Source organism: Microcebus murinus, chromosome 5 (genome assembly GCF_040939455.1).
Source record: "Microcebus murinus isolate Inina chromosome 5, M.murinus_Inina_mat1.0, whole genome shotgun sequence".
NCBI lineage: Eukaryota > Metazoa > Chordata > Mammalia > Primates > Cheirogaleidae > Microcebus > Microcebus murinus.
This window is the reverse complement of record NC_134108.1, coordinates 92945988-92973146: the sequence shown is the minus strand read 5'-3', so window position 1 is coordinate 92973146 and position 27159 is coordinate 92945988. Positions and strand designations below refer to the sequence as shown.

Genomic DNA, 27159 nt, shown 5'->3' with positions numbered 1-27159 from the left:
GGTTTTGAGGGGATGGTCGTGCCATTTATCAAGATAGAGAATACTGAAGGAGAAACGAGTTTGGGGAAAGAGCGGGAGAGTATGCTGAATCTGAGTTTAGTTTTGGACTTGGTGAGTTTGAGATGTTTGCAGGGCATCCAAATGGAGATGGGTGTGGCAGACTCTAACGTGGTCCCCAAAGACCCCCATTTCCTGCTATTCTTAAAAGACTGTCTCATTGCCTTCTTGACTCTCATGTCTTGATGAAGCAACTTGCCATCTTGTGAGCTGCTTTCTAGAGAGGCCCACATGGCAAGGAACCGAGGCTTGCCTCCTGCCAACAGCCAGCAGTTCAACAACCCACAGGTGTTGAATGTTGCCCTTGATCACGTGAGAGAGCTCAGAAGTGGATCTTTCCCCAGTCTAGCCTTCAGATATGACCACGGCCCCAGCCAACACCTCGACTGCAGCCTCATCAGAAACCCTGCAGCAGAGAACTCAGCTAAGCTGTGCCCAGACTCCTGACCCACAGAACCGAGAGACAATAAAGGCTCATTGTTTTAAACCACTAAGTCTTGGGGTAAATCGTTATGCAGCAACAGATAACTAATTCAATGGGTCTGGACTCAGGTCACGAAAATCGAGTGTGGCACAGGGAACAAGACAGCAGTCACGGCCGGGTGCGGTGGCTCACGCCTGTAATCCTAGCACTCTGGGAGGCCGAGGTGGGCAGATTGCTCGAGGTCAGGAGTTCGAAACCAGCTGAGCAAGAGCGAGACCCCGTCTCTACTATAAATAGAAAGAAATTAATTGGCCAACTAATATATATAGAAAAAATTAGCCGGGCATGGTGGCACATGCCTGTAGTCCCAGGTACTTGGGAGGCTGAGGCAGGAGGATTGCTTGAGCCCAGGAATTTGAGGTTGCTGTGAGCTAGGCTGACACCACGGCACTCACTCTAGCCTGGGCAACAAAGTGAGACTCTGTCTCAAAAAAAAAAAAAAAAAGACAGCAGTCACCAGACCATCACATGTGTACATGACCCAAATTAAGTCACTCACTTTCTCAGTGTTTCAGGTCTCCTCTCCCTATAAAATGGTGTTTATTAACCTGCTCATTATTACCGCACAATGTAAGAAAACACTTTGACAAAGTACTAGTACTATGTGCAAAGTAGCAAGTCTAAAGTGGAAATGTTTTTTTTTGTTTTTTTTTTTTTGAGACAGAGTCTCGCTTTGTTGCCCAGGCTAGAGTGAGTGCCGTGGTGTCAGCCTAGCTCACAGCAACCTCAAACTCCTGGGCTCGAGTGATCCTTCTGCCTCAGCCTCCCGGGTAGCTGGGACTACAGGCATGCGCCACCATGCCCGGCTAATTTTTTATATATATATCAGTTGGCCAATTAATTTCTTCTTTCTATTTATAGTAGAGACGGGGTCTCGCTCTTGCTCAGGCTGGTTTCGAACTCCTGACCTTGAGCAATCCGCCCGCCTCGGCCTCCCAAGAGCTAGGATTACAGGCGTGAGCCACAGCGCCCGGCCTAAAGTGGAAATGTTTTTAAGACCTCCACCGTGAGAGCTGCAGAGTCAATAGACATCTAACCCACAGAAACCATTTTCTAGGGTTCTTCTCCATGCCTTCCATCCACTCCCCTTTAGAAGTGTTTCAAAGACTGGCGATGATGTGTAGCTGAGGGTGAATTCAAGAGAGTGAAGGATAAAACTTACTTTTTTTTTATAATATATATTTTTTAAATTTCAGCATATTATGGGGGTACAAATGTTAAGGTTACAAATAAAGCTTACTTTTTAATGGCGATCAGTTCCCCAGACTCAATGCTTCTTCCCAGCAGGACGGAACCGTAGGTCCCATCGCCGAGCTGCTTGATCGTCGTGTATCTATTCATGGTGTGCCCGCTCAGGGTGGACACTCATCTCACGGCCGAGGGGGCTCAGCCCTGCAGCGGTAGCAGGCCTCCCCAGAGTGTAACCAGATTTTCCGATGGCAGCACCAGCACAAGGTATTCAACAGAACGTGGCTATCTCCCAAATACATATTTTCAAAGATCAGTCTTCTGCCTATAGAGAAAAATGAGAGACAAGGATAAATGCTAGTGTACATTTTGAGTTTATGTATTTTTATAGCCCAAACCAGGGGTCAGCAAACTCACTCCCAGCCAGCCGGCCACCTGTTCTTGCAAATAAAGTTTTATTGGAACGCAGTCATACCCACGCACCTGCATGTTGTCTATGGCTACAACAGCAGAGATGAGTGGCTGTGACACCGAATAGCCTGCAAAGTCTAAAGTACAGCACATCCTGGAATGATTTAGTTTCATTATGCTGTTTCATTATAATGTTTATGAGGAAAAAAAAATCAATTCTAGCCAGGGCCACTGTCTGTGTGGAGTTTGCAAGTTCTCCCCACGTCTGTAAGTACTCCAGTTTCCTCCCACTTCCCAAAGATGTACATATTTGAGTCCCCTGGCGTGTCTACAGGGTCCCAGTCTGAGAAAGTGTGGATAGGTAAGTGATGCCCTCTAATGGCATCCTGTCCGGGGCTGTTTCCCACCTTGTGCCCTGAGCTGCCGGGATAAGGTCTGGCCATCTGAACTGGAATAACTGGGTAATAATTACCTTGTTTTTATTAATCACATGTATTCCAATGTCTAATATTAGAAGTGTTTTGGTCTTTATTTAGAAGTCTGGTGATGTTTCTTGTGACCAGAAATATACTGTAGTGTGGGGCGCGGTGACAACGCCATTACAAGATGGCGCCGATTTCCGGTGGCCCGCCTGTAGTAAACAAGTTCAGCGCATGCGCAGAGTAAGTCCTGGCCTGTTCTATAAGTATGCATATGAAGGATCTTAGCTTGGTCTATCAGTAATAACCCTCGCGCGCTTTTAACCTATCCCCATCACTTCCCTCCTTCCTTAGAGTATATAAGTGTGTGAGAGCTTGTGCTCAGGGTCTTCCGCATCATGTAAGTCTAAAGGGAACCCCATTAAAGCACTGTCAGAAGAACTCCAGTTGCCGCGTCTTCGGCGACACTGTAGGACATTAACTCTTGTTAGTATCAATTAGCCTATGGTAAAACTGGTTTCATTATATGTCATTTTGTTTAAAGGCACAGTTTCCAAGAACCTACCAGTGATGTTAAGCAAGGACTTACTGTGTTTACTATGTGGCCCTTTACATAAAAAGTCTGTTGATCCCTGGTCTAAGTAATGATCTTTTCCAATTTTTTAAATAGAACTAGAGATACCATGCTTGGAAAACGAATTTGTCACTGACTCAGAAATGAATCAGCTCCAATTCAATGCTTTTGTGCTGACTAACCATTCTGGGCAAACTCTGCAAAATAACTAGAGTTCATGAAAACTGCTGAGCTATGAACATTCCTGCTAAATAAACTGTTCTCTGTGCACTTCAGTTACAATTAACAATATAAACATACAAAAGCCAAGAAATGCTAAAGTTAAAGTTCTCCTGATGGAGAACTTATGTGTGCTCCATGAACTATCCATGGCCAAGCATCAATAATATTATTTTTACTACTAGACGTTCCAAAGCTAAACAAAGAACTAGTAATTCAAGGTTCTAGCAGGGTGTACCCCTTTTAAAGTCATTCAGTTCTATGTTTTCTCAATAATGTCATTGATTTTTTATTCATATAATGGAGGGTTGTTCAGTCTGTCTATAATGAAGAAATAATTGTAGTAATTGCTTAGGCAAACATTAGTAAAAATGTAAATGTTTAAATAAAAATAAAAGGTTTTTTTTGTTTGTTTTTTTTAAAATACAGCTGTCAAACTAATAATCTGAAGAATCAAAAGAGCAGAAAATAGGCCGGGCGCGGTGGCTCACGCCTGTAATCCTAGCACTCTGGGAGGCCGAGGCGGGCGGATTGCTCGAGGTTGGGAGTTCGAAACCATCCTGAGCGAGACCCCGTCTCTACTAAAAATAGAAAGAAATTAATTGACCAATTAAAAAATATATACATACAAAAAATTAGCCGGGCATGGTGGTGCATGCCTGTAGTCCCAGCTACTTGGGAGGCTGAGGCAGGAGGATCGCTTGAGCCCAGGAGTTTGAGGTTGCTGTGAGCTAGGCTGACGCCACGGCACTCACTCTAGCCAGGGCAATAAAAGTGAGACTCTGTCTCAAAAAAAAAAAAAAAAAAGAGCAGAAAATAATGATTGGAAGCATAAGACATTCTGTATCTAAATCCAGCCTATGCAGCTCCTCCTTCCAGGGGAATTCCAGTCAATAAATGCAGAAACAAGGGGGGATATAAATTTACCATTAGGCAAACACCACGGTAAGGTTTGTTACTGGCAAGGTTCGCTGATGGATGCAAAAGTTAGTGGATGAAAGTTTAAGGAGAAAAAGGATATTTGCATAGTCTCAAAGTATCTCTAAGGTATTTATTAATTTCAAGGAGAAAATGGTAATTTCACAGGAAGAAACCATTCACAGTGGAAACCTCCTTACCTGAGTGATCAATCAAGTTCAACATCACCACTGATAAGACATGACCTTATGTACTCTGGATGTGATGCACTTGAGAAGGGTACAGCATCACTTCTGTGGCATTCTTGTCAAAAAAACAGAACCTCAATCTAACCATGAGAAAACATCAGACAGACCCCAAATGAGGGACAGTCTATAAACAACTCACCAGTGCTCTTTAAAGGTGTCAAGATCCCAAAAGACAAGGACAGACTGAGGAACTGTCATAGACTGGAAGTAATTAGGAAGACATCGCAATTAAATGCAACGTGGGTTACTAGATAGAATCCTGGGACAAAAGAGGACACTGAAAAAGTCAGTGAAATTTGAATAAGGTCTGCAGTTTAATAGTATTGTACCAATGCTGATTCCTGGTTTTGATCATTGTTCTATGGTTGCAGAAATTGTTACTATTAGAGAAAGCTAGGTGAAGGATTTCTAGCAACTCCGTACTATTTTTGCAACTTTTCTGTAAATCTAAATTAGTTCAAAATTTAAAAATAAATCCAGACTATGTTCTTCTGAAGGCCATGTGTGAGCTTGAGAAATGTTAACAAATATAAAGGTTATGTCTGATTTCACCACACTAATATAACCAAAAGAGCTTTGAGAGATCGAGCTCCACCCCCCTTTCCCTTAGAACCAAGTGAAGGGTCCTGCTTACAGGGGCATCTTCCTTCTTCTTGAAACCCTGCAGGCTCACACTCTACAACTTTCTTCAGCAGGTCTTTTCAGTGATATACTCCATTGCTGATTAATAAATATTTATAAATCACCTCCTGTGTGACAGATCTTATGTTTAAGCTCTGAGGATGCAAAGACCAATAAAATAATGGTCCCTTCTCTCAAAGAGCTTAGACATGACAAGCCGAGAATGGGGGGTGGGGGGCAGATATGTACTCAGATATTTCAAGTATGCCTAGGGTACAGGATGTGGGTGGGGAGGGATTAAGGAGAAAGCCCCTTGGCTTCCATCTGGGCCAATTCCATTTGGGCTCAAGAAGGCAGTGAGAAAGAAAAATAAAAGTAGATTTTTTAAAAAAATGGTAAATAGGGTTCTAGCATTCCAAGGAACAGAAATGAAGACACAGGGGCTTAAACTTGAGAGGTGGGAAGGTAGGAGCCTGGAACTGCAGATAATCCCAGAGTTTTATTTATGTAGGACCCCAGATGCCATTTTAAAAACCATAGGTTTTGACTAGATCCTATACTGGAGAAGAAAATGCTTTAAAACTGCAGTCCCCAAGCCCCAGGCTGCAGACCAGTATCAGTATGTGGCCTGTTAGGAATCAGGCCCCCCATCTTTGGAAAAATTGTCTTCCATGAAACCGGTCCCTGGTGCCAAAAAGGTTGGGGATCACTGCTATAAAGGATATTTTTGGTCAATGGAAAAAATTGGAATATGCACAGAGTAGATAAAAATGTTGTATTTGTGTTAAATGTACTTAAGTTGATGCCTACCCTGTGGTTCAGTAAGAATATGGTCTTATTCTTGGAAAATACACCCCAAAGGATTTACAGATAAAGGACCCCTGATATGATGCATGTGGACAGAATAAAAATTTGGGGGGGGGGGCGGGAATACGGAGTGAACAAATGGAGTAAAATGTTAACAGGTAAATCTGGGTAAAGGGTATGCTATAGACTGAATTGTATCCCCTCCCCTAAATTCGTATGCTGAAGCCCTAACCCCAAGGTGACTGTATTTGGAGACAGACCTATAAAGAGGTAACTAGGTTAAATGAGAGCATAAGAGTATGGGGCTCTGACACGATAGGATTAGTGTCTAGTCCCTTACCCCCACCCCATCCCATGCCATGTGAGGACACAGAGAGACGTCAACCATCTACACACCAGGAAGAGAGCTCTCCCCAGAAACTGAACCTCGTTTGGTCTTGGCCTTTATAGCTTCCAGAACTGTGAAAAATTAAATTCGTGTTGTTCAAGACACCCAGTCTATGATATTTTGTTATGATAGTCCAAGCAGACTAAGCTGGGGCATATGGGTATTTGTACTGTTCTTGTAACTTTTCTGTAAACTTGAAATTATTATAGATTACAAGTTTAAAAAAATTCTCCTCAAAAGGGTAGAGTAAGGGAATTTTTTAAAAGACACATGCATCTTAAACATTTTTTTTTTTTTTTTTTTTTTGAGACAGAGTCTCGCTTTGTTGTCCAGGCTAGAGTGAGTGCCGTGGCGTCAGCCTAGCTCACAGCAACCTCAAACTCCTGGGCTTGAGTGATCCTTCTGCCTCAGCCCCCCGAGTAGCTGGGACAACAGGCATGCGCCACCATGCCCGGCTAATTTTTTATATATATATCAGTTGGCCAATTAATTTCTTTCTATTTATAGTAGAGACGGGGTCTCGCTCTTGCTCAGGCTGGTTTTGAACTCCTGACCTCGAGCAATCCGCCCGCCTCGGCCTCCCAAGAGCTAGGATTACAGGCGTGAGCCACAGCGCCCGGCCTTAAACATTTTATTTTAGCTTAAAACATACAAATGTAGATTGACAGAATATGCATGCAACATGGTTTGCCTCACCTTACCATTACCACATTGTGGACTAGTTTGGATTCAGTCTGTGCCTCAACATAGCATAAAAAGTGCATTTGGGCCACAGCACAAACAATTCTGGCTCTGCATTTGTTTTCCCCTTTTTTTCTTCTTCTTCATATTTATCTTAATTTATTTTTTGATATGGAATACTGATGGTTCCCAACTTCAATGGTTTGACTTGTGATTTTCCTGCTTTACGCTGGTGTGAAAGCCATACCATTGGGAACAAATCATACTTCGAGTACCCATTCAACTGTTCTGCTTTTCACTTTGAGTACAGTATTTGATAAATTAAATGAGATATCAAACGCTTTATTATATAATAGGCATTGTTTTAGATGATTTTGCCCAACTGTAGGTTAATGTAAGTATTCTGAGGATGTTTAAAGTAGGCTAGGCTAGGCTAGGATATTCTGTAGGTTAGGTATACTAAATGCATTTTTTTTTTTTTGTATTTTTTTTTTTTTTGAGACAGAGTCTCACTTTATTGCCCAGGCTAGAGTGAGTGCCGTGGCGTCAGCCTGGCTCACAGCAACCTCAATCTCCGGGGCTCAGCGATCCTACTGCCTCAGCCTCCCGAGTAGCTGGGACTACAGGCATGCGCCACCATGCCCGGCTAATTTTTTGTATATATATTTTTAGTTGGTCAATTAATTTATTTCTATTTTTGGTAGAGACAGGGTCTCGCTCAGGCTGGTTTCGAACTCCTGACCTCGAGCAATCCGCCCGCCTCGGCCTCCCAAAGTGCTAGGATTACAGGCGTGAGCCACCGCGCCCGGCCTAAATGCATTTTTAACTTAGTATATTTTCAATTTTTATGATGGGCTTATTGGGTCATAACCCCATTATAAGCTGAAGAATATCTATATGTGATGTCTGCATTATACATGATTTCATTTTCCAACAAGATTCCTAAACCATTATGATATGTCATCTTCCTAAAAAAAAAAACCAAAAACAGTAGAAACTTGATTTGCCAAAAAAAAAAAAAATCACCTAGCTAATAAACTATGACCTGTTTTTTTTTTTTTTTTTTAAAGTAGGCTTTGCCCTAGAGACAATGGGAAGTCAATTAAAGTTTTTTCATTAGGGGATTAACATAATCATATTTGCATTTTGTAAACCAGTTAGAATATTTTTCTTCATGTCCAACCAAAACTTCCATATTCTAATTTAAGCTAATGAAATTTCTACTTTCTTCATGCTTAGTTTTTTTGGGATACACAGAAACCATGTCATAAAAATATGTATGCGAGTAAAACTAGTAATCAACTATACGTCTCTAGGCCTTCTCCTGCCTTAATTACACAACCTTTCCTCATAGGACCCATTTTCCACTCCTTTAATTATCTTTGGCATTCATCTCTGAATCCTCACACATTTCTCCATCTCCTTGATGAACTGTGGTGACCAAAACTTAATAATGATACATATTACAGTAGCATTAATACATATTACAGTAGCTCCCCCTATTTTTTTTTGCAATGGCATTATATTACCGATTCATTTCTGTCAATTATTTTTTTTTAATTTTATTTATTTATTTATTTTGAGACAGAGTCTCACTCTGTTGTCCAGGCTAGAGTGAGTGCTGTGGCATCAGCCTAGCTCACAGCAACCTCAAACTCCTGGGCTCAAGCAATCCTTCTGCCTTAGCCTCCCCAGTAGCTGGGACTACAGGCATGTGTCACCATGCCTGGCTAATTTTTTCTATATATTTTTAGTTGGCCAATTAATTTCTTTCTATTTTTAGTAGAGACGGGGTCTCGCTCTTGCTCAGGCTGGTCTAGAACCCCTGACCTCGAGCAATCCTCCCGTTTTGGCCTCCCAGAGTGCTAGGAGTACAGGCATGAGCCACCACACCCGGCCAATTTCTGTCAATTATTAATAAAAAGAAGCCTTTCTTTGATATTTAATGCACCACTACTTCTTCGTCCACTTAAATTGTACAATTAGAACGATGCTTTCCTAGATAATCATTGGGAAAGCTATTAATATTTGTGAAAGAATTAATAAGACCTTTGTTAAGATTAAGATAGATTCAATCATTCATTCAACACAGTCACCCTGACAATTCCTCCTTGTTAGTCTGTCATATTATCAAGGAACAAAATTTAATTACTCTGGCAAGATTTGATTCTCACCACACCATGGTAGCTGCTTTCTAATGTTTTATGATATTTCAGGTAATCATCTAACAATTGTACAATGCATCAGACTAGTGTCTCTTCAAGCATTGACAGCAGGTTGACAGTATATAATTTTATTCAACCTTTACTGAGATGCTAAGCATATGCAAGGCTTTTGGGGCACATAATGGATAAAGTAAGGGTCTGTGCTTTAAATAACTCACAATTAACTCATACATGAAAAATGTAGAAAGTGCTAAGAGAACAAAGTAGAGAGAACAACCAACTCCTGGGAAGAGTGGAGAAATCTGACAACTCTTCAGAGAAGAGGTAGTACTGAGTAAGTAGAAGAATAAGCAAGTTTTTGTTGCACAGGAAAGGAGAGAAAAGAATTATAGGTAGAGAAAACTGTGCAAAAGGTTGGCTGGTACTAGAGTTTGGTATGTTTGCAAGAGGGCACAGCCTAGTGGTTCTCACCTTGGCTAAATACTAGAATCACCTGGGGAACTTTAACATCTACTGAGGCCCAGCCTCACCCCCAAGAGGCAGGTCAGGATGGGGACTGAGCTTTGGTAATTTTGAAAACTCTCCAGATGATTCTAACATGCAACCAGGGCTGAGAAGTACAGGACCAGGGCATAAAACCATGGAGGGCAGTGGGAAAATGGCAAGAAATAGCTAGAAAGTTAGGGTTGAGTCAATTATGAAGGGGTATGTGTTTGTCATGCAGTAGAGTTTGGTCTTTATCCTACAGAAGGGAGCTGTCCAGAGTTTTTAAGCAGAGAATTGCCACGAGCAAAATTCCTCTGGAGCCTAAAGAGATGTTAGAATAGAGAGACCAGAGGCAGAGAGATTAGTTAGGAGGCTACTGTCCAGGTGAAATATGATGAAGGCCTGAACAAAGGCACTGGACTGGGTGAATCTTAGATACAGCAGGAGAAGACGGGTTTGAGATAGGGAATGTGTCTGTATTATTTGGGCAACATGCAGAGATCTGGGTTGTTTCCTGGGGTGTTTGGGGTGTTGAATTAGAGGAACGTATAAAACCTCTCATTGGGCTGTGCGCGGTGGCTCACGCCTGTAATCTTAGCACTCTGGGAGGCCGAGGCGGGCGGATTGCTCGAACTCAGGAATTTGAAACCAGCCTGAGCAAGAGTGAGACCCCCGTCTCTACTATAAAAATAGAAAGAAATTAATTGGTCAACTACTATATAATAGAAAAAATGAGCCGGGCATGGTGGCACATGCCTGTAGTCCCAGCCACTCGGGAGGCTGAGGCAGAAGGATGACTTGAGCCCAGGAGTTTTTTTTTGAGGTTGCTGTGAGCTAGGCTGACGCCACGGCACTCACTCTAGCCTGAGTAACAAAGCGAGACCCTGTCTCCAAAAAAAAAAAAAAAAAAAAAAAAACCTCTCATTGGAGATATTCAGTAGGCAGCTGCAAATAGCTCTAAGGTTGTTCTATTTTTCCCCAAAGATAGTGTATTACTGGACCTCTTATTGGGAACAGAGCATTCAGACAAGGTTGATTCATTGTACAACTCCAGGGTACTCCAATCACACAGAATATTACATGAATGATGACCACTTGAGCTGTGCAACATGTGGCCCCGGGGTTAGAACAAGGGACATGATAGTCCTGTCATACTCCTGAATTACTGTTCAATTCTGGATGCCGAACTTCAAGAGAGATATTAAAGAGCATAGTAAGGGACCCATATGAAAGCACAAGAACAGTAGGTGAAGAAACACAGGATGCTGGAAGCAAAGGAGACTTGGGAAGCCATGAGAATTGTTTCAAGTATGCAAAGGGATATTAGAGAAAAAGAAAAAGATTGTGTATAGATCTGGAGAACAGAACAGTGACCACTGTCTGAGCTTTCTACTCTCCACACTAGTGAAATATTTCTCACACTGAAAAAAGTGAAGTGGTATTAGCCAAATTATTATAGCATTAGACATGAAGCACCAGTCAACCCGTAGTCAGTTCTGAGCATATCCTAGCAGGAAGTGGTTAAATATACTTAAGATCAGTATTGTTCTACTATGCATCCTTTTTGTGGTGGCTCAATGTGATGATCCATGTCATAATCTGAAAGTAAAGAACAAAACCTCACTGTTGATCTGGGAAAACAACAGGGTGATGGATAATGCACTAGAAGAAAGGGAGCTATGTTGGATGCCATTGCTGGTCTTCTACCCAAGAGCAATGCTCCCCTTAAGCTTATTAAACTTCCTGCTTATAGAACCCTGATTTTACTCAGGATTCAACATACTCAGGCACGGCAGCCGCCTACTCCAGCCCCAGGGCATGAACTATGATCAGTCTAAGCCAAGCAAAGTAATCCCCCTTCCTACTAAAAACTGTTTAGGAGTGGGACTATGGCTCTGGCTTATGAGATTGAAAGGGAAATAAGCTACTAAGAGAAGAGGAAAGCTTCTAAGAAAGAACCTGCTCCCTAATAAAGACAGTTGACAAAGAGACTGCCCTATGTCTCTTCCTTGAACATGGCTGTGTAAAGCTGTGATATTTAGGGCTGGGGCCAAAATGACTATAAGACATGAGACTATGCGGTGACTATGAGACATCAACTCTATAACTGACTATGAGAATCCCATCTGCAGAGGCAGGATGACCATAAAGAAAGAGGCTGAGTCCTTGATGACATCAGTGGGCTGCTGCGTGATCCCTGAAAATACATGCCTTTGGTTTCTTGTTCTACAACCTAATCTTTTTTTTTTTTTTGAGACAGAGTCTCGCTTTGTTGCCTAGGCTAGAGTGAGTGCCGTGGCGTCAGCCTAGCTCACAGCAACCTCAAACCCCTGGGCTCAAGCAATCCTCCTTCCTCAGCCTCCCGAGTAGCTGGGACTACAGGCATGCGCCACCATGCCCGGCTAATTTTTTCTACATATATTTTTAGTTGGTCAATTAGTTTCTTTCTATTTATAGTAGAGATGGGGTCTCACTCTTGCTCAGGCTGGTTTTGAACTCCTGACCTCGAGCAATCCACATGCCTCCCAGAGTACTAGGATTACAGGCATGAGCCACCACGCCCGGCCAATTGAAGGTCTTTGTTGGAGAAGCCACTGTTAGTCTATCCAGTATAGCCAAAAGCATTCCTCATACAGTGGGTGAAGCCTACACTGACTCAGGAGACAAAATACAAACATCTTTATGGGAGGTGATAGACCTTTATAGTTAGCATAGTTTTTGAAGACGGAAGAGGTGTATAGCTGCAGACAAATTACAAGTAGTAATTCTTTATTAACCTAATATTCATTTTCCGCTCATCATAACCTGCTTGCATTATGAAAGAATATGATACAAATAAGATACAAATCATTGTGGTGGAACAAGAAATGTCCATAAATGGCCCTAGGTATCACTCAGGGTTGCCCCAACAACTAGCTAGCTGGAGCCAGGACTTCCTTCTTCTCTTCAGGGTGTTTCCAAACCTAAATTCTTTGGGGCCTTAAAGGTTCCCCCATGGTGAGCAGATGGATTTCCCAGAAAACTATACTATCTACAGCTGGCACCTAAACCTAGACTCAGCAAGTTGTCTGATTATTTTCCCACAGATAATACTGATCTCATGCCCACATTGGACATTTAACAAAGTACCATGGCCTAGGATGACTTTCCATGGAGATGGTGAGAAATTGGGACATCCAAGCCTCTCTTTCTTGCTATCCCTTGGTTTGGAAATTTCACTCCAATAAAACCTACTCCTTAACCCCTGCTGGGTGACCTTGTGAAATCTTGTAGTAGCCCTGTAACATGGCAGGTGACAATTATGAAGGGATCCCACCTTGCATGACAAGTGGGGCCCAATGTGGGGGCCAATATGCATGTCACTGATAATGAAATTTACTACCTGTAGCCACAGAGCTCAAGTCAAAGGCAAACATGGGAAATACAGAACTCTCAATCTGAATTTTAGCAGGAAAAAAGTTCCAACATACTAAGGACTGTTTTTTTTGTGCATCCTTCTTTGATACTTAGTGGGAGACACTTATATCTACAGAGTCAGTTCCTCTAAGAAAGAAGCAAATGTCAAAGATGTAAAATGCTTATGTCATAGCTATTCTTTTTAAAAAAACTTGGGTACTTTGATATATCTTATTAATTCAGTGTTTGGGATTGTTAATGTAAAACAATAACCATTAAGCTACCCTATGTCTTTAATCATATCTAATTCAAGTCTCAAGTCAGCATAAAGACAAATCACCATCATGTCATTCTGGTTCCTCTCAAGCACATCATTCTGTTTCTCAACACAACATTTTACCCTTAAGTTGTCCCATTAAGACCTCAGCCCATAAGTATTAGTACAAGACAGTCTCTGCTGTTGGGTTCTTTACAATTTCATAAAAAGGCCAACTATTGTCTTTTCTATGGCTGTGAGGTTTACTCCCATTTATACTGCACAATGTAGAAATATGTAATACATTCATTTTTGTAAAGTATATAAATACATATTTCAGATATACAGGGTTATCTGAAATATGCTCAAGATGTTAAAGTATCAGCAAAGTATGACTTAAGTGAAAAATTATGTAGAAGGCACTATGCCCAGTACTGAGATACAAGATCCAAAGAGCTGTGAGTGGTAGATCTGGCCTCTGGGGACCTCCTGTGTAGCTGGAGATGTGGAACAGACACAAATGACCAGGAGACACTGTATCTGGGGTAAGTCACCAGTAGAAGCGGAGCCAAGAGTGCTACACAAGAGAGTGGAACATAAGAAAAGAGAAGTCACTTTGCTGATCACTGGCTAGGAATCTAGAAGGCTCTGGGCCACCAATCTCTAAATAATAGCTAATTTCTCTTGTTAAGGACATATCACCAATATTCTGATCCATGTAAAACTGACAAAAAATAATTTTTAAAAAAAAAAAATGTAAAAAGTTCCCCACAGCTGGCTCGAACAAATACCCACAAAATTGGCAGGTTAAAATAACAAATTTATTCTCTCACATTTCTGGAGGCCAGAAATCCAAAACTAGTGTCACTGGGCTGAAATCAAGGTGCTGGCACTTCCTTCAGAGGCTCTAGGAGAAATCTATTTCTTGTCTCTTCCAGCTTCTGGTGGCTGCTGGCACTCCTTGGCTTGTGGCCATATCACTCCAATCAATCACTCCAATCTCTGACTCTGTGGTCACATTGTCTTCTCTTCTGTGTTCAAATCTTCCTCTACCTCTCTCGTAAGGATTTGTATTTGCATTTAAGACCTACGCAGATAATCCAGGATAATCTCTTCATCTCAAACTCCTTAATTAAATCACATCTGCAAGCTCTGTTTTGTCACAGAAGGTAACATTCACAGGTTCCAAGGATTAGGACTTGATGTCTTTGTGGGATATTATTTTATATTTAGCCTACCACTCTTCAACAAAATGCCCCAAAGACCTTCATACCATTATCTAAATTACAGCAGCAGTGGTTTTCATTCATTCAAAGTTGAGTGCTTTAGGAATGAAATCAGAAATCTAAGCTTACTTAACCAGTGAATAAAGACATTCCTTTTTGAAATACAGAGCATTCTTCTCTTTAACTCTGCACAGTGGACAATACTTCGCAATTCTGGCCTGAAATCTCTGAGTACGTGACATTAGCATATACAGATTCCAGGCTGTGTGGACCAGAAACTGAAAACTGCAGTCTGGGGACTAAATCCCAGATTTAAAAATAGGAAATTTCATATGTAAAACCTGACTTGGGGCTTCTCTGGAAAAACTGAAGAGCTAACCACATGGTGTCCTTAGTACCCCAGGGTAGTAAGAAGCTACAGAAATGTCCCCTCTTCTTTGGGCTGGGCATGCACTCTGCAACTCATCATGACCTCCACCCTCCCTGTTGTCACTTGCCATTTTTTTTGTCAGTTGTATTTTTTTTGTGTGCCTTCACAGCCACTTGTTTTAGTAGAAAAAAAATATTTCTCTGTTCCTATGCCTCTATCAAAAGTGACAAAGTAAAAGAGTGAAAAAAAAAAATCCTCATGTTTAAAGAAAAATTGGAAGAGAACAAAAGAAATTGTTCTTTTTTAGAAGAGAAGAGCAATTTCTTACTGTTTGACAAGCACACAGTCAGCTTCCTTGAGTCTTTTATGTCTCCTCTGCAGCTGACGGTATTTAAATTCAGCTCCTGAGAAGTGAGTGCAAAGTAGCAGCCCAGCCATGAATTTGAGACTTAGCATGTCAGAACTGGCAGTACTTCTAAATACTGCTCTGACTTCAAGAATTAACTTCGATAAATTATTCACTATAATTAATCCACACATAGCACCCTCGTATTTCAAATACGCCAAAAAAGGTGATAATTTTAGTACTTACTATGTGCACAATACTGTTTTAAGTGCTTTGCATATCCCCTCCCCCACATATTAATCCATTTAGCCCTCACAATGCTACCAGGTAGTTACTATGATTATCATCTCTACTTTACAGATAAGGAAATTGAGGCACCAGCAACTTGTCTACAGTATTATTATTATCATCCTTCACATATTTTACATATAAGGAAACTGAGATGCAAGTTATGTGTCCAGCTTATACAACTAATGTGGTAGAATTGAGATAGGAACCCAGGCTGTCTATACGAAACTTAAGGGAAAGGTTTCAGAAGATCAAAAGACCAGGAAATCCTGGAGGAAATCCAGGAAATCTAATCTCTAATCTGAGCATGAGAGAAGTACAAGACCTACCTTGTAACTCAAAGTCCAAATATGGAAACCAGTGACATGGCTGTGCTCTAGTTGGCTTCCTTCTGCAATCAAACGTGAGCAAACCCTCCAGAGCTCCCAGCAGCACCAACATGCCCGCCATAGAGCAAGGCAAATGCAAAGTGACTCTTCTCTGCTTCCACCCGGCACTGATCCACTGTGACTCAGGGCATCTCTCTGGTCCTTGGGTTTACTTTTAGGGGAATCAGGGCATTGGAACTGATGATATGAGGTGGTTTCCTCTTCTGATGCTCTGGGATTCCGTGACTGTATGTCAGGAACCAAACAAGCATTTGTTTAAAAAACTGGATAATTAGGCCCTGCGTGGTGACTCACGCCTGTAATCCTAGCACTCTGGGAGGTCGAGGGGGGCGGATTGCTCAAGGTCAGGAGTTGGAAACCAGCCTGAGGGAGATCCCGTCTCTACCAAAAATAGAAAGAAATTAATTGACCAACTAAAAATACATAGAGAAAAAATTAACCGGGCATGGTGGCGCATGCCTGTAGTCCCAGCTACTCGGGAGGCTGAGGCAGGAGGATTGCTTGAGCTCAGGAGATTGAGGTTGCTGTGAGCGAGGCTGATGCCACGGCACTCACTCTAGCCTGGGCAACAAAGTGAGACTTTGTCACACACACACACAAAAAACTGGATAATTGTTTCTGCTTGTTGTGTTACATGCACAAAAGCCAGAGAAGTCAGTGCCCCAGAGAGACGCTGTAAGATAGGTACAAGTGGCCCAGTGCCTCAGCCAGGCCACATGGACGTGAAGAGTCCACTCCTTCTCTTTCCAGCCCACACGCCACTTCTTTGGAGCCTCCTGCCCAGACCCGCAGACAGACCCGGTGAACAGCCTCTCCCATGAGGCCACAGCACCCTGTCCTCACCTCACTGCCAGCCCCTTCCCCATGGCGAATGAGCCGCGGGCCTGCCCTCTGCATCAGCCTGGACACTCTCCAGGCTGCCTTCATCCTGTGTCTCCTACTGCACACTCCACTTGCACACAGCAAGTCCTCCGAGGTTCTGTGAATGGCCCAAATTTGAATTAGGTCTTTGCTATTTATTTTCTGTACCACCGTGGGTAAGTACCTTAAAATTCTCCATGCTTCTATTTCTTCATATGCACAGGAAAGACAACCAAAGTGTTTGACCAGAAAGGTTTTGAAGTTCTGAGGCGGAAGAATGGTGAATAACAAGAATGGCCGGGCAGGGCCCTCCCACAGCAATGCTGGACCACTGAGTCTCAGAGGATCACAGAAAGGCCCTCAGCGTGCCACCAAATCGGGCCTTTGGCCTTTAGGCAAGGCTGTACCCAGCCAACAGAGAAAGACAGCTTGATTTCTCTTTCAAAGAGTTCCAGCAAATCTTTGAAATAAACATTATGATTTTCCTGGCCAGGTGACTTTGGGGAAAACCTTCCTGTGATTTGCCCCAATTCCCTCCCCTCGGCTTCAATCCTCAGTGGAGGCAATGAACATCTGCTCGTGGCCAGCAGCTCGAATCAGGCGCCTTGCTCATACACAGCCTGGAAAACAGAGGCCGGGGCCAGGGACAATGGCAGTCTGTTCTTTAATTGTGAAACCTTGGTGATCACTGCATTAACAGTACCATTATTTTCTAAGACAGGAGACAGAAAATGACATGCAAACTTGGAATTCTCTGGGAGCTGGGATTTACCAGGCCCATTTTACACCATTCAGACCCTTAGGAGGAGCTTGTCTCCTTTACCCTTAATTGTCTCACCCTGAAAAGACTCTGTAACTTTCATCTATCCTCATAGGAAAAGTAGACAATGCGCAAAGTCATTAAGCAACCCTTCTCATGGTGCTTCTGAGTTCCATTATACCTTTACAGGCTTATAATTACACTTTGTATTCTAGGCTCAAATATGTCATAACTTTATAAAAGTAAGTTAATACTGTTAATTTATTGTAAAAGGGTACTAAAAATAGTATGCCTGGGTTTATATTTTTCTCCCTGGAGCCTAATTCTTCTGCTTATATACATTTCAGCAAACAATTTTTTTAAGCAATTTGTCTCTTAGACTGCTGCTTTTTTTTTCTTCATTGGGAATAGCAGCCACAAGGCCAAAAAAACCTTCTTTATATGGAACTGGCTTTGTCTACCTTGACAAGGAGTGCATTAAAGATGTGTTCACTTATTCCAGGCCAGGCGTGGTGGCTCACGCCTGTAATCCTAGCACTCTGGGAGGCCGAGGCGGGCGGATTGCTGGAGGTCAGGAGTTTGAAACCAGCCTGAGCAAGAAAGAGCGAGATCCCGTTTCTACTTTAAATAGAAAGAAATTAATTGGCCAACGAATATATATAGAGAAAAAATTAGCTGGGCATGGTGGTGTGTGCCTGTAGTCCCAGCTACTCGGGAGGCTGAGGCAGCAGGATTGCTTGAGCCCAGGAGTTTGAGGTTGCTGTGAGCTAGGCTGACGCCACGGCACTCACTCTAGCCTGGGCAACAAAGTGAGACTCTGTCTCAAAAAAAAAAAAAAAAAAAGATGTGTTCACTTATTCCATCAATTGGACTATGGCAAGAAAAGACAATGAGTTATGTGGTGTGCCCTCTTCTGTACCCCAGAAACTGTGCCATGCCTTTACCAGCCCTCTCTTCCTTCAACCCCAGCTTCTGAGTAAAAACTTCCTCATGCCACAGGTCCTTAATCCCATGAGAATGGTCCACAACTTCCTGTCACTTCTCCTGCAATACCAAAGGTGCTCATACCCTGAGCCTTTTAAAAGAAGTCTTGAATCACTTGCAGATGATTTTTAAACTAGGACACATAGGTAGCTTTTGTGGACTGTGAATAACTGAAGTAAGAGCAAATAGAAAAGAGCTTGAAAAAAATAACTTTACCCTGACCCATGTGGACTCTTGTTCCAGGTCATCCACCAGCTTAATGAAAACTCTGAAGGGTGATAAAAGTGCCAGCTCCGATTGCTTGTCCGATTGTCACCCCATGTTTTAGGGGTGGGCAAGGAAGGGTGTAGAGAAGAGGGAGGAGTGACTACGAACATACCATATAGTCAAGCTTCATACTGACATCACAGCGCATTTAAGAAGCTGATCTCAGTGTAAGATGCTTCACTATCACATATAACAAATCAATAAAATGAACTAAGGAAGTAAATGCTTGTAAAAATAGGGCAGGGGTCAACAAACTTTCTGTGAAGGGTTAGTAAACAGTTTAGACTTTAAGGGTTATCCATTTCTGTCACAACTACTCAACTCCGTTGCTATAGCACGAAAGCAAAAATAATGTGTAAATAACTGGGTATGGCTGTATTTCCAATACAACTTTATCCACAAAACAGGCAGCAGGAAGGATTTGGCTCGTAGGTCATAGTCTGTCCACCTCTGAAATAGAGGAGACCTCAAAAATAACCGCTAGGTTTCAGGGTTACATATAATACAAAACTATGTTTATCCCTAGAATGTAAGCTCTGTTAGAGAAGAAATTTTATGTTCACAGTTGTATTCCCAGCACCCACAAGAGTACCTGGCACAGTTGGCACAAATAGGAGCTCACAATAAAGATGTGTTGAATGAAGTAATTAGGGAATGAGCAACTTACGGAACCACAAAGGGCAATTCTGACCATAGGTGATTTTCCTGTCCTGCCAAGTCCACTCTCTCTACCATCCTCCCATCACACCCTTATTCTTTGCAAACTGGACAACTATCTTGGGACTAGGGCATAAAAATTGTGACTCCTAAAACTTTTACACTAATTCAGGAAAACATTTGCTTTTCAACAGCAAAGATAACATGAAGGCAGGTATATCTTACTTTTTTCTCACTCAGCTTTGTCTTAGTTAAATCGTTCTCTAATAAATTTACCTGCAAAGCAAAGGCAATGTCCAAAAGGACACAACCATTAACAACTGCCTTCTGGGAACTACAAGTTCATGCAGATAGTAACTTTCATGATATTGTCAAATATGTAGTTGGATATCACACCATAATACTTTTACCCTTTTGGCTCTGGGGCATTACCTCTTATAGTAGCCACAAAGGTAGTGCCATGTTATTTGGACTTTATCGCAGGTCACACTTCACCTAGAGAAAGATAAAACATGACTCATACTGATCGTTCCTCAAATATGCATGGTGCTCACAAGCTCTGGGCCATCCCTATACAATTTATCAAGTGGCCACTAAGCGTCTTCAGCATGGTGGGAAAAGGACCAAATGAAATGTGAGGTACTATTACAGCCCTTCCATTTCAAAAAATTGAGTTACAATGACAGTTATCTTCTTGGAACTACAAGTTGGTGCAGATAGTAACTTTCATGATACTGGCTAACGTAGTTGGACATTACACCATAATACTTTATCTTTTTGGTTCTGAGGCATTATCTTCTATAGTAGCCACAAGGGCTACCAAAATCTAGGAAAAATTTAAAGATTAAATATAACCAAATGCTAACTAGTATAGATTTGAATGGTAAATTCAATAGGACCTAAGTTTGAATCATAATGTTGAAGAAACTTCAAACTATAGAATAAGAACTTTTTTTTCCTATAAGGGACCTTAATGATTATCCAACATCCTCATTTTACAGATAAGATCCAGAGACCCAACTAAGAAGAACAGAATCCTTGTTATCTTCACAGTAGCTTACTTTTTTGAATGTGTGATTATAACATGCTTTTTTTGGGAGACAGAGTCTTACTCTGTTGCCCGGGCTAGAGTGCCGTGGCATCAACCTAGCTCACAGCAACTTCAAACTCCTGGGCTTAAGCAATTCTTTTGCCTCAGCCTCCCGAGTAGCTGGGACTACCATGCTCAGCTGTCACCATGTTCAGCTAATTTTTTCTATATATTTTTAGTTATCCAGCTAATTTCTTTCTACTTTTAGTAGAGATGGGGTCTCACTCTTGCTCAGGCTGGTCTTGAACTCCTGACCTCAAGCGATCCTCCAGCCTTGGCCTCCCAGAGTGCTAGGATTACAGGCGTGAGCCACCTCACCTGGCCTATAACACACATTTTGTGGAGTCTTAAAGATACATCAAATGCTCCCTACTTCCTCTTTGGTAAAAGGTAATATGACTATTTTGCTATTCCTGGGCCCAAATAGTTAAAAAAAAAAAAAATAGTGGCAGATCTTCAAAGATGTGCTTTCTTCAAACTCAGACACAACTTCACTGGTCAATAAACACAGGATTTGCCCGGGCGTGGTGGCTCACGCCTGTAATCCTAGCTCTCTGGGAGGCCGAGGTGGGCGGATTGCTCGAGGTCAGGAGTTCGAAACCAGCCTGAGCAAGAGCAAGACCCCGTCTCTACTATAAATAGAAAGAAATTAATTGGCCAACTAATATATATATATATATATATATATATAAAAAATTAGCCGGGCATGGTGGTGCATGCCTGTAGTCCCAGCTACTTGGGAGGCTGAGGCAGAAGGATTGCTTGAGCCAGGAGATTGAGGTTGCTGTGAGCCAGGCTGACACCATGGCACTCACTCTAGCCTAGGCAACAAAGCGAGACTCTGTCTCAAAATAAATAAATAAATAAACAAACACAGGATTTGATTCCAGCCTGCACAGGTAAGTCCCACCACAAGACACTTCCTAGGAGGACTTCAACTTTCAAAGCACAGTGAGTCAGGCACTTAATGTGCAAGGACATTTAAGTTGTCTGTGGAAGGAAATGAAGAAGGGAAACGTTTCTGCTTGGATAGATTATTTCCCTAATATCCATTGAATAGTAGTCTTTTCCTAACATTGGGCAGCAGCTCAGTAGGAGCAGAAAGACTGAGTGTGAATGCCACATCAACCTTGGTGACCACCTCAAGTGGACTTGAACTGCATCTTTTACTACTTCTTTGGCCACAATCGAATGCATCTCTGATTTGCTTCCTGCCACAACACTTCCTTAGCATTTTAATGCAATTTGCACCAGAAAATGATTTGCTTCGCCAACTTCTTTGTGTAAGGTAATTTTCTAGAACACGTGTATTTTGATAAGGAAGTTAAAACTGTATTTGGAAGGTAAGCACAACCACAAACTAGGATACAATTACACTATGACCTCAAAATAATATCTGTATAAGTCATCTGGCACACACCTCTGTTTGCCCATTTGCGAAGTCAACCATATCAACCACAAACACTGAGGTTCCACGGATAGGTAATTTCTGATACTGTAAACATAGGCCCTTCTCGGAATGCCAGGACCGCCAAAGACCACCAATGAAAGAATCAACGGTCCAGTGAGACACTATTCACATGCTTTCAAGTCAACGTATACAGAAAGGTCACTGTACCCAGAATTCTGCCAAGAAACCACTAAGCAAATAGACATACTCACACAGTCCCCACCAACTCCCTCCCAAGCAGAAAAATGCATTTTACAAGGGCAGACATCAATAGAAGAGTTAGGTACAACTCCAACTCAGCAAGATCCTATGAAATGAAATGGAGGAGCTTGCCGAAAAAGTGGCAGCGAAATAAAAAAATTTTTAAGGCAGTAGTGTTCCTGGCAAGGTTCAGATGGAAAAATAGCAACACATCCCAGAAGCAGAGCTGTAGCCAGGAATAATCTAAGCTCAAGCCATTTTAAGTAAGGGCAGGATAATACTTACTAAGGATTCACTGCATGGTTATCCTGGTCCTCTGGGCCTCTAGGCTGAGCCACGATCAAATATATTCTACCCGTTCAGGACTCGGCTAGTCATTGCTGAGGGATGAGCAAACCTTTGTCAGGTGTATGTCAGTTACTGAGTAGGCACCGTAGACCATCTTCACACTACAACTGGCTGGGGGAAGCATTTCCCCTATTTTACACATGACAGGATTCATGCTAAGAGAATTCTACAAGGCCACACGACTAATATTAGTAGAGTCAGGCCCTGATCCAAATTCTGCCTGACTTCCAAGCCCACGATGCTCCATTAGCATGTATAAAATATGGCTTCTGCCCTAAAGAGGCTTAAAATAACCTAAACCAATTAGAGATCAATACAGCCAATATAATGAAGGGCTAACAAACAAGTATCTTGTGACTTTAAAGATAGAGAAGACATTATGAAAGGAGGAGGACTCAGGCTCCTCCTCAGAGGAGGAGTATGAGTTGCACAGGAGAGTAGAGAGAAGGGAGGGAGTTTCTAGGGAAAGCAATACAAGCAGTGACAATGCAGGGGGAAGGAGCCTGGTTCCCTTCGCTGGACTGCAAGAAGACCAGATGCACAGAGCACAAGGATGCATGCTGAACTGAAAATAGGATTGAGATAGGAAGGGTGAGCTGATTATGGAAGGCCTTGAAAAATCAGACATGTTATTTTAGACTTGAGATAGTAGATAATGGGGAGGAACTGAAAGCTGCAAGGCCAAGAGAGACATGAAGTGATCATCTAAAAAGATTAGATGGGCAACAGAATGCTGAAAAGAAGAGAGGGAAGTTTCTCAGTCATTCATTATCTGGCAAATATTCAATGGGGGCTTATTAAGAGTCAGGCTTGGGAGGCTAGCTAAAAGGCTATTCTAGAACAGCAGAAGAGGAAGGGTGAGGTTCTGGATTAGAATACAGGGGGAGGGACCTATAGAAAATACATTTCAAAGGTTTTGATGACTCACTGATATAAAGGATCAAGAAAATTAAGAAAAAGTGATTAAAGATAATTCCAAAGTTTCAAGATGCACATAATTTCCACCTTTACTAAGAACCTCAAAAAGCAATGAGAATAAAATGAACAATAAAATTATAAAACAGACCTTCATGATGCTGAACTCTCAATAAATAAAATGCCAAAAAGGCCTGTTTTTGATCCTGAGAGCTCATTTACACGTAGTCTGTAAGGAAGAAACTTGAGTGAGAAAAACCATTTCTTTGTGACTAAATGCTGAGTTCCCTTGGCAAGGACAGCAGGGGCCTGCCTACTCAAATAGGCTCCATCAACCCTCCAACACACCCCTCTACCATCTGAAACTAGATTGCTATTAAGAAATGTGGCTGCCCCACCCCCAGCCACCAGTTTTGACTTGGGAGTAGGGGACAAGGCAAAGTGGAAAGGTAGAAACAAAACGTGGGCAGGGTCACTGTAAGGCTGGACCTTAGGGATTTCAGATTGGTACAGGATATCATTTTAAATAAAGAATCCCAGCACTGGTTTCTTTGCTACACCCACTTCCTAGTGTTTTACAATTCCTGGTCCTCAAATAGATAGGAAGTCCTTAAAGATTCTTTACTAAATTGTAGCGCTTTGTTTAGAAACTATTTCGAATGTGCATATTTATGCATATGTTAACTCCTAGCACAGTTAAGCATATGATTGAGACACAAATTCTTCTTAATAATTTGTAGGCTGACTACACAAATTTAAAGCTCATTTAAATTTCACATTCAGCAATGGTACCATTCAGTATTGGAACACACCTTTGAATACCCACTCACAGGGAAACGTGAGAAATGAAAACTGCAACTATCAAACTTCTATTACTACAAAGAGTGCTCCTGGCCAAAATTAAAAACACAAACACCAATACCTTAGAGAAATCCAGCCCTGCTTGCAAAATTCAGGGTAGTATTCCCTCAGCCCAGTTTGTCCAGCTTTAGCAAAAGCAGGTCTCTGTTTAGTTGCAAGTGGAAAGGACCACACTCCTCTGCAGAACGATGCATAAAACTACATTAGATGTTGGCGACAAACTTTAAAAAGGTTATCATTTACAAAAGAAACGTCTGCTCTCGGAAACCGTTCGACATCCTTCTCATAACATCTACTCAGATTAACAGGAAAGAAATCAGAGCAGAAAGAAATCCAGTGAAAAATGGTTGCAAAGAAGTATGTGAGGATTCTTGCTCAGACCCCTTGCGGGACAGCCAAGGGCCTAGTCAGGAAAATTCCAAGACCAAGTCCCCAACATCCCCCCAGACGGGCTTCAAATCGGCCAGGATCTTCCCCGTCTTCAAGACGAATAGGTGTAAACACGCATCAAAATCCTCCAAACTCCGGAGAAACGAGTTTTCGTGCCAGGGGGAGAGACCCACAGGACAGCGGAGAGAAACTACATCCCATTCGCCTCTTCCGGCCCCTCCGCCCCTCCGCGGGACCGCCCGTCAGGGCCCCCCGCGCAGTCCCAGGCCAGCACCAGGAGTGACAGGTCGCCCGGCGGGAGCCCCTAAGTCCCCGAGCCCCACTTACTGGCGCCGCGGACACAGGCGGGGGCCCGCCCCTGCGGTGAGCGCTGCTCCTCGGCGAGCCGGGCGCAGCCGCGGGCTCGGGACTGGGAAGGGGCACGACCCCTGCTAGGACGGGCCGAGGGCTCCGTGCCGGGACGCCCGGGAGGTGCGGCGAGTCGCGCGGGCCGCACGGCGCATGGTAGTGCAGCAGGAACCCGGCCGTTTTCCAGCCTCCGGCAGGAAAACAAACAAAAGGCTGGGTGGCTTCTAGCGGGGACGACCGGCCGCTTTCCCTGGGAAAAGTTACCCTGCAGCTCCCCTCGCTGGCCCTGCGCGTCCCTGCACCGCGGCCGCTTCGCCCCGGGGCGCCGCGCCGCTCCGCCCGGCCGAGGGCGGCCCCGAGCCCAGGGGGCCCCCAGTACGCCAGCCGTCGGCGACCGCGACCGCCACTCCAAACGCACGCCCGGCACCCGTCGGCTCTGTCAGTCATCCAGATTTAGAAATGGAGGCTGTCGGTGCACGTTCTGAGTACACTTAATCGAAGGGAATCGTGGTCACAACATTTTCCCCGATTTAAAAAAAAACGCAGCTGGCCGGGCGCGGTGGCTCATGCCTGTAATCCTAGCACTCTGGGAGGCCGAGGCAGGAGGATTGCTGAGGGTCAGGAGTTCGAAACCAGCCTGAGCAAGAGCGAGACCCGTCTCTACTATAAATAGAAATTAATTGGCCAACTAAAAAAAAAAAAAATATATATATATATAAATTAGCTGGGCATGGTGGTGCATGCCTGTAGTCCCAGCTACTTGGGAGGCTGAGGCAGGAGGATCGCTTGAGCCCAGGAGTTTGAGGTTGCTGTGAGCCAGGCTGACGCTCTAGCCTGGGCAACAGAGTGAGACTCTGTCCTCAGAAAAAACAAAACAAAAAAACCACGCAGCTGATGCCACTGAATTGTATACTCAAAAATAGTGAAAGAAGGGCAACTTTTGTTACCTATATTTCACCACAACAGAACAATATTTAAAATAGAAACGCAACTGATTGCCTGCCATCATTCATTTGAACTCTCAAGAGTTGTTATAGTGTGAGCAACTTTAGTTTGAAAGACTGGATTCTCATCCAGGTGTGAAACTGGCTAGATATCCTCCACATAATTGTCCTGTGTAACTAGTTATGTGAAATCTAACGCCAACATATTCACTTATGTCATAAGTTATGGTTGTAGATATTACCTTAAATCATCCTCATGAGGCTGAAGCGCTCTGAAAGAAGAAATTGCTTCCTGGGCCCTGATTTAAATTTGCATAATTTTTCTAAGCCTTGGGTTCTCAAACATTGGCAGGAAGCACTGTATCCACCTGGAGGGTTTGTTAAAACAAATTCCTGGGCCCCACCCCCGGAGTTTCTGGTGCTTGTTCTGGTCTGGGGAATCACATTGCCCTAAGCAACACAATTTTAATAAAACAGTAACCCTTTAACACTTTGTGGTGTCTTCTCTGAGCTCAAATTTCCCAGCTCATCAACTGATCAATTTTCTCTATTTTTTATTTTTGAAGTCCATGGACTGAATAAAGATAGTTTTTTACTGAAAGAATCTGTATCAAAGGCCTGAGTCCCTCTCTCCTCTTGCTTTTGTGGAAGAAACTTGTAAGATACCAGATAGTCAAGCTTCCTTAGACTTCCTCTCCCCAATAGGCAAGGGTCATCTGGTCACTTGACACATGTATAACAGTTATCTACCTTTGTGTTTACCTATATAAACCATATGGCAAATGAAAATTGAAACTCATTATCAGTGAAAAAATAGGGAGACAAGAGGGAGCCTAACAAATCATACATATACTACACTCCCATGAAAAGCAATTTTTAAAGTAAAATAATCAATTTGACTAAAAGTCAAATTCAATTGTCCAAGCAAGTCTACTTGGCAAATAGAGGTACTGTCTTGGTCTACCTTTAGCAAGAGTTCACTGGGCTAGTAAGTTGCTTAGATCAGTAGTTATGGCCTCAGGAAAATTATAAGCCTGTAAATATAATATGAATAGATAATATAACAAGGGCTGGAGGATATAGTGGAACTGATCTAAAATAGAAAAGTAGTAGCTATGAAGCGTAACAATGGTTTAATAAAATAAT

The 27159-nt window shown here is 42.6% G+C and overlaps 2 protein-coding genes across 4 annotated transcripts in view; both read right to left on the bottom strand.

Moving 5' to 3' along the window:
- Window positions 1–1916, bottom strand: part of CILK1 (ciliogenesis associated kinase 1) — a 43032-nt gene extending 41116 nt beyond the window's left edge. For 2 of the 3 annotated variants that reach the window (XM_012760865.3, XM_012760867.3), the window contains exon 1: window positions 1782–1916. In XM_012760865.3, coding sequence (XP_012616319.1) covers window positions 1782–1882 — 101 coding nt within the window. In that variant the 5' untranslated portion in view covers window positions 1883–1916. The remainder of the gene's footprint in view (window positions 1–1781) is intronic. The other variant, XM_076003293.1, reaches the window with a different exon arrangement.
- On the bottom strand, window positions 1912–25324 carry LOC105869196 (ciliogenesis associated kinase 1). Its single transcript, XM_076003294.1, has 2 exons — window positions 25049–25324; window positions 1912–2054 (listed from the first exon to the last, which is right to left on the bottom strand). The coding sequence occupies exon 2, from the start codon at window positions 2029–2031 to the stop codon at window positions 1912–1914; it is 120 nt and encodes a 39-aa protein (XP_075859409.1). The 5' UTR covers window positions 2032–2054; window positions 25049–25324.
- Window positions 25325–27159: the final 1835 nt, after the last annotated feature.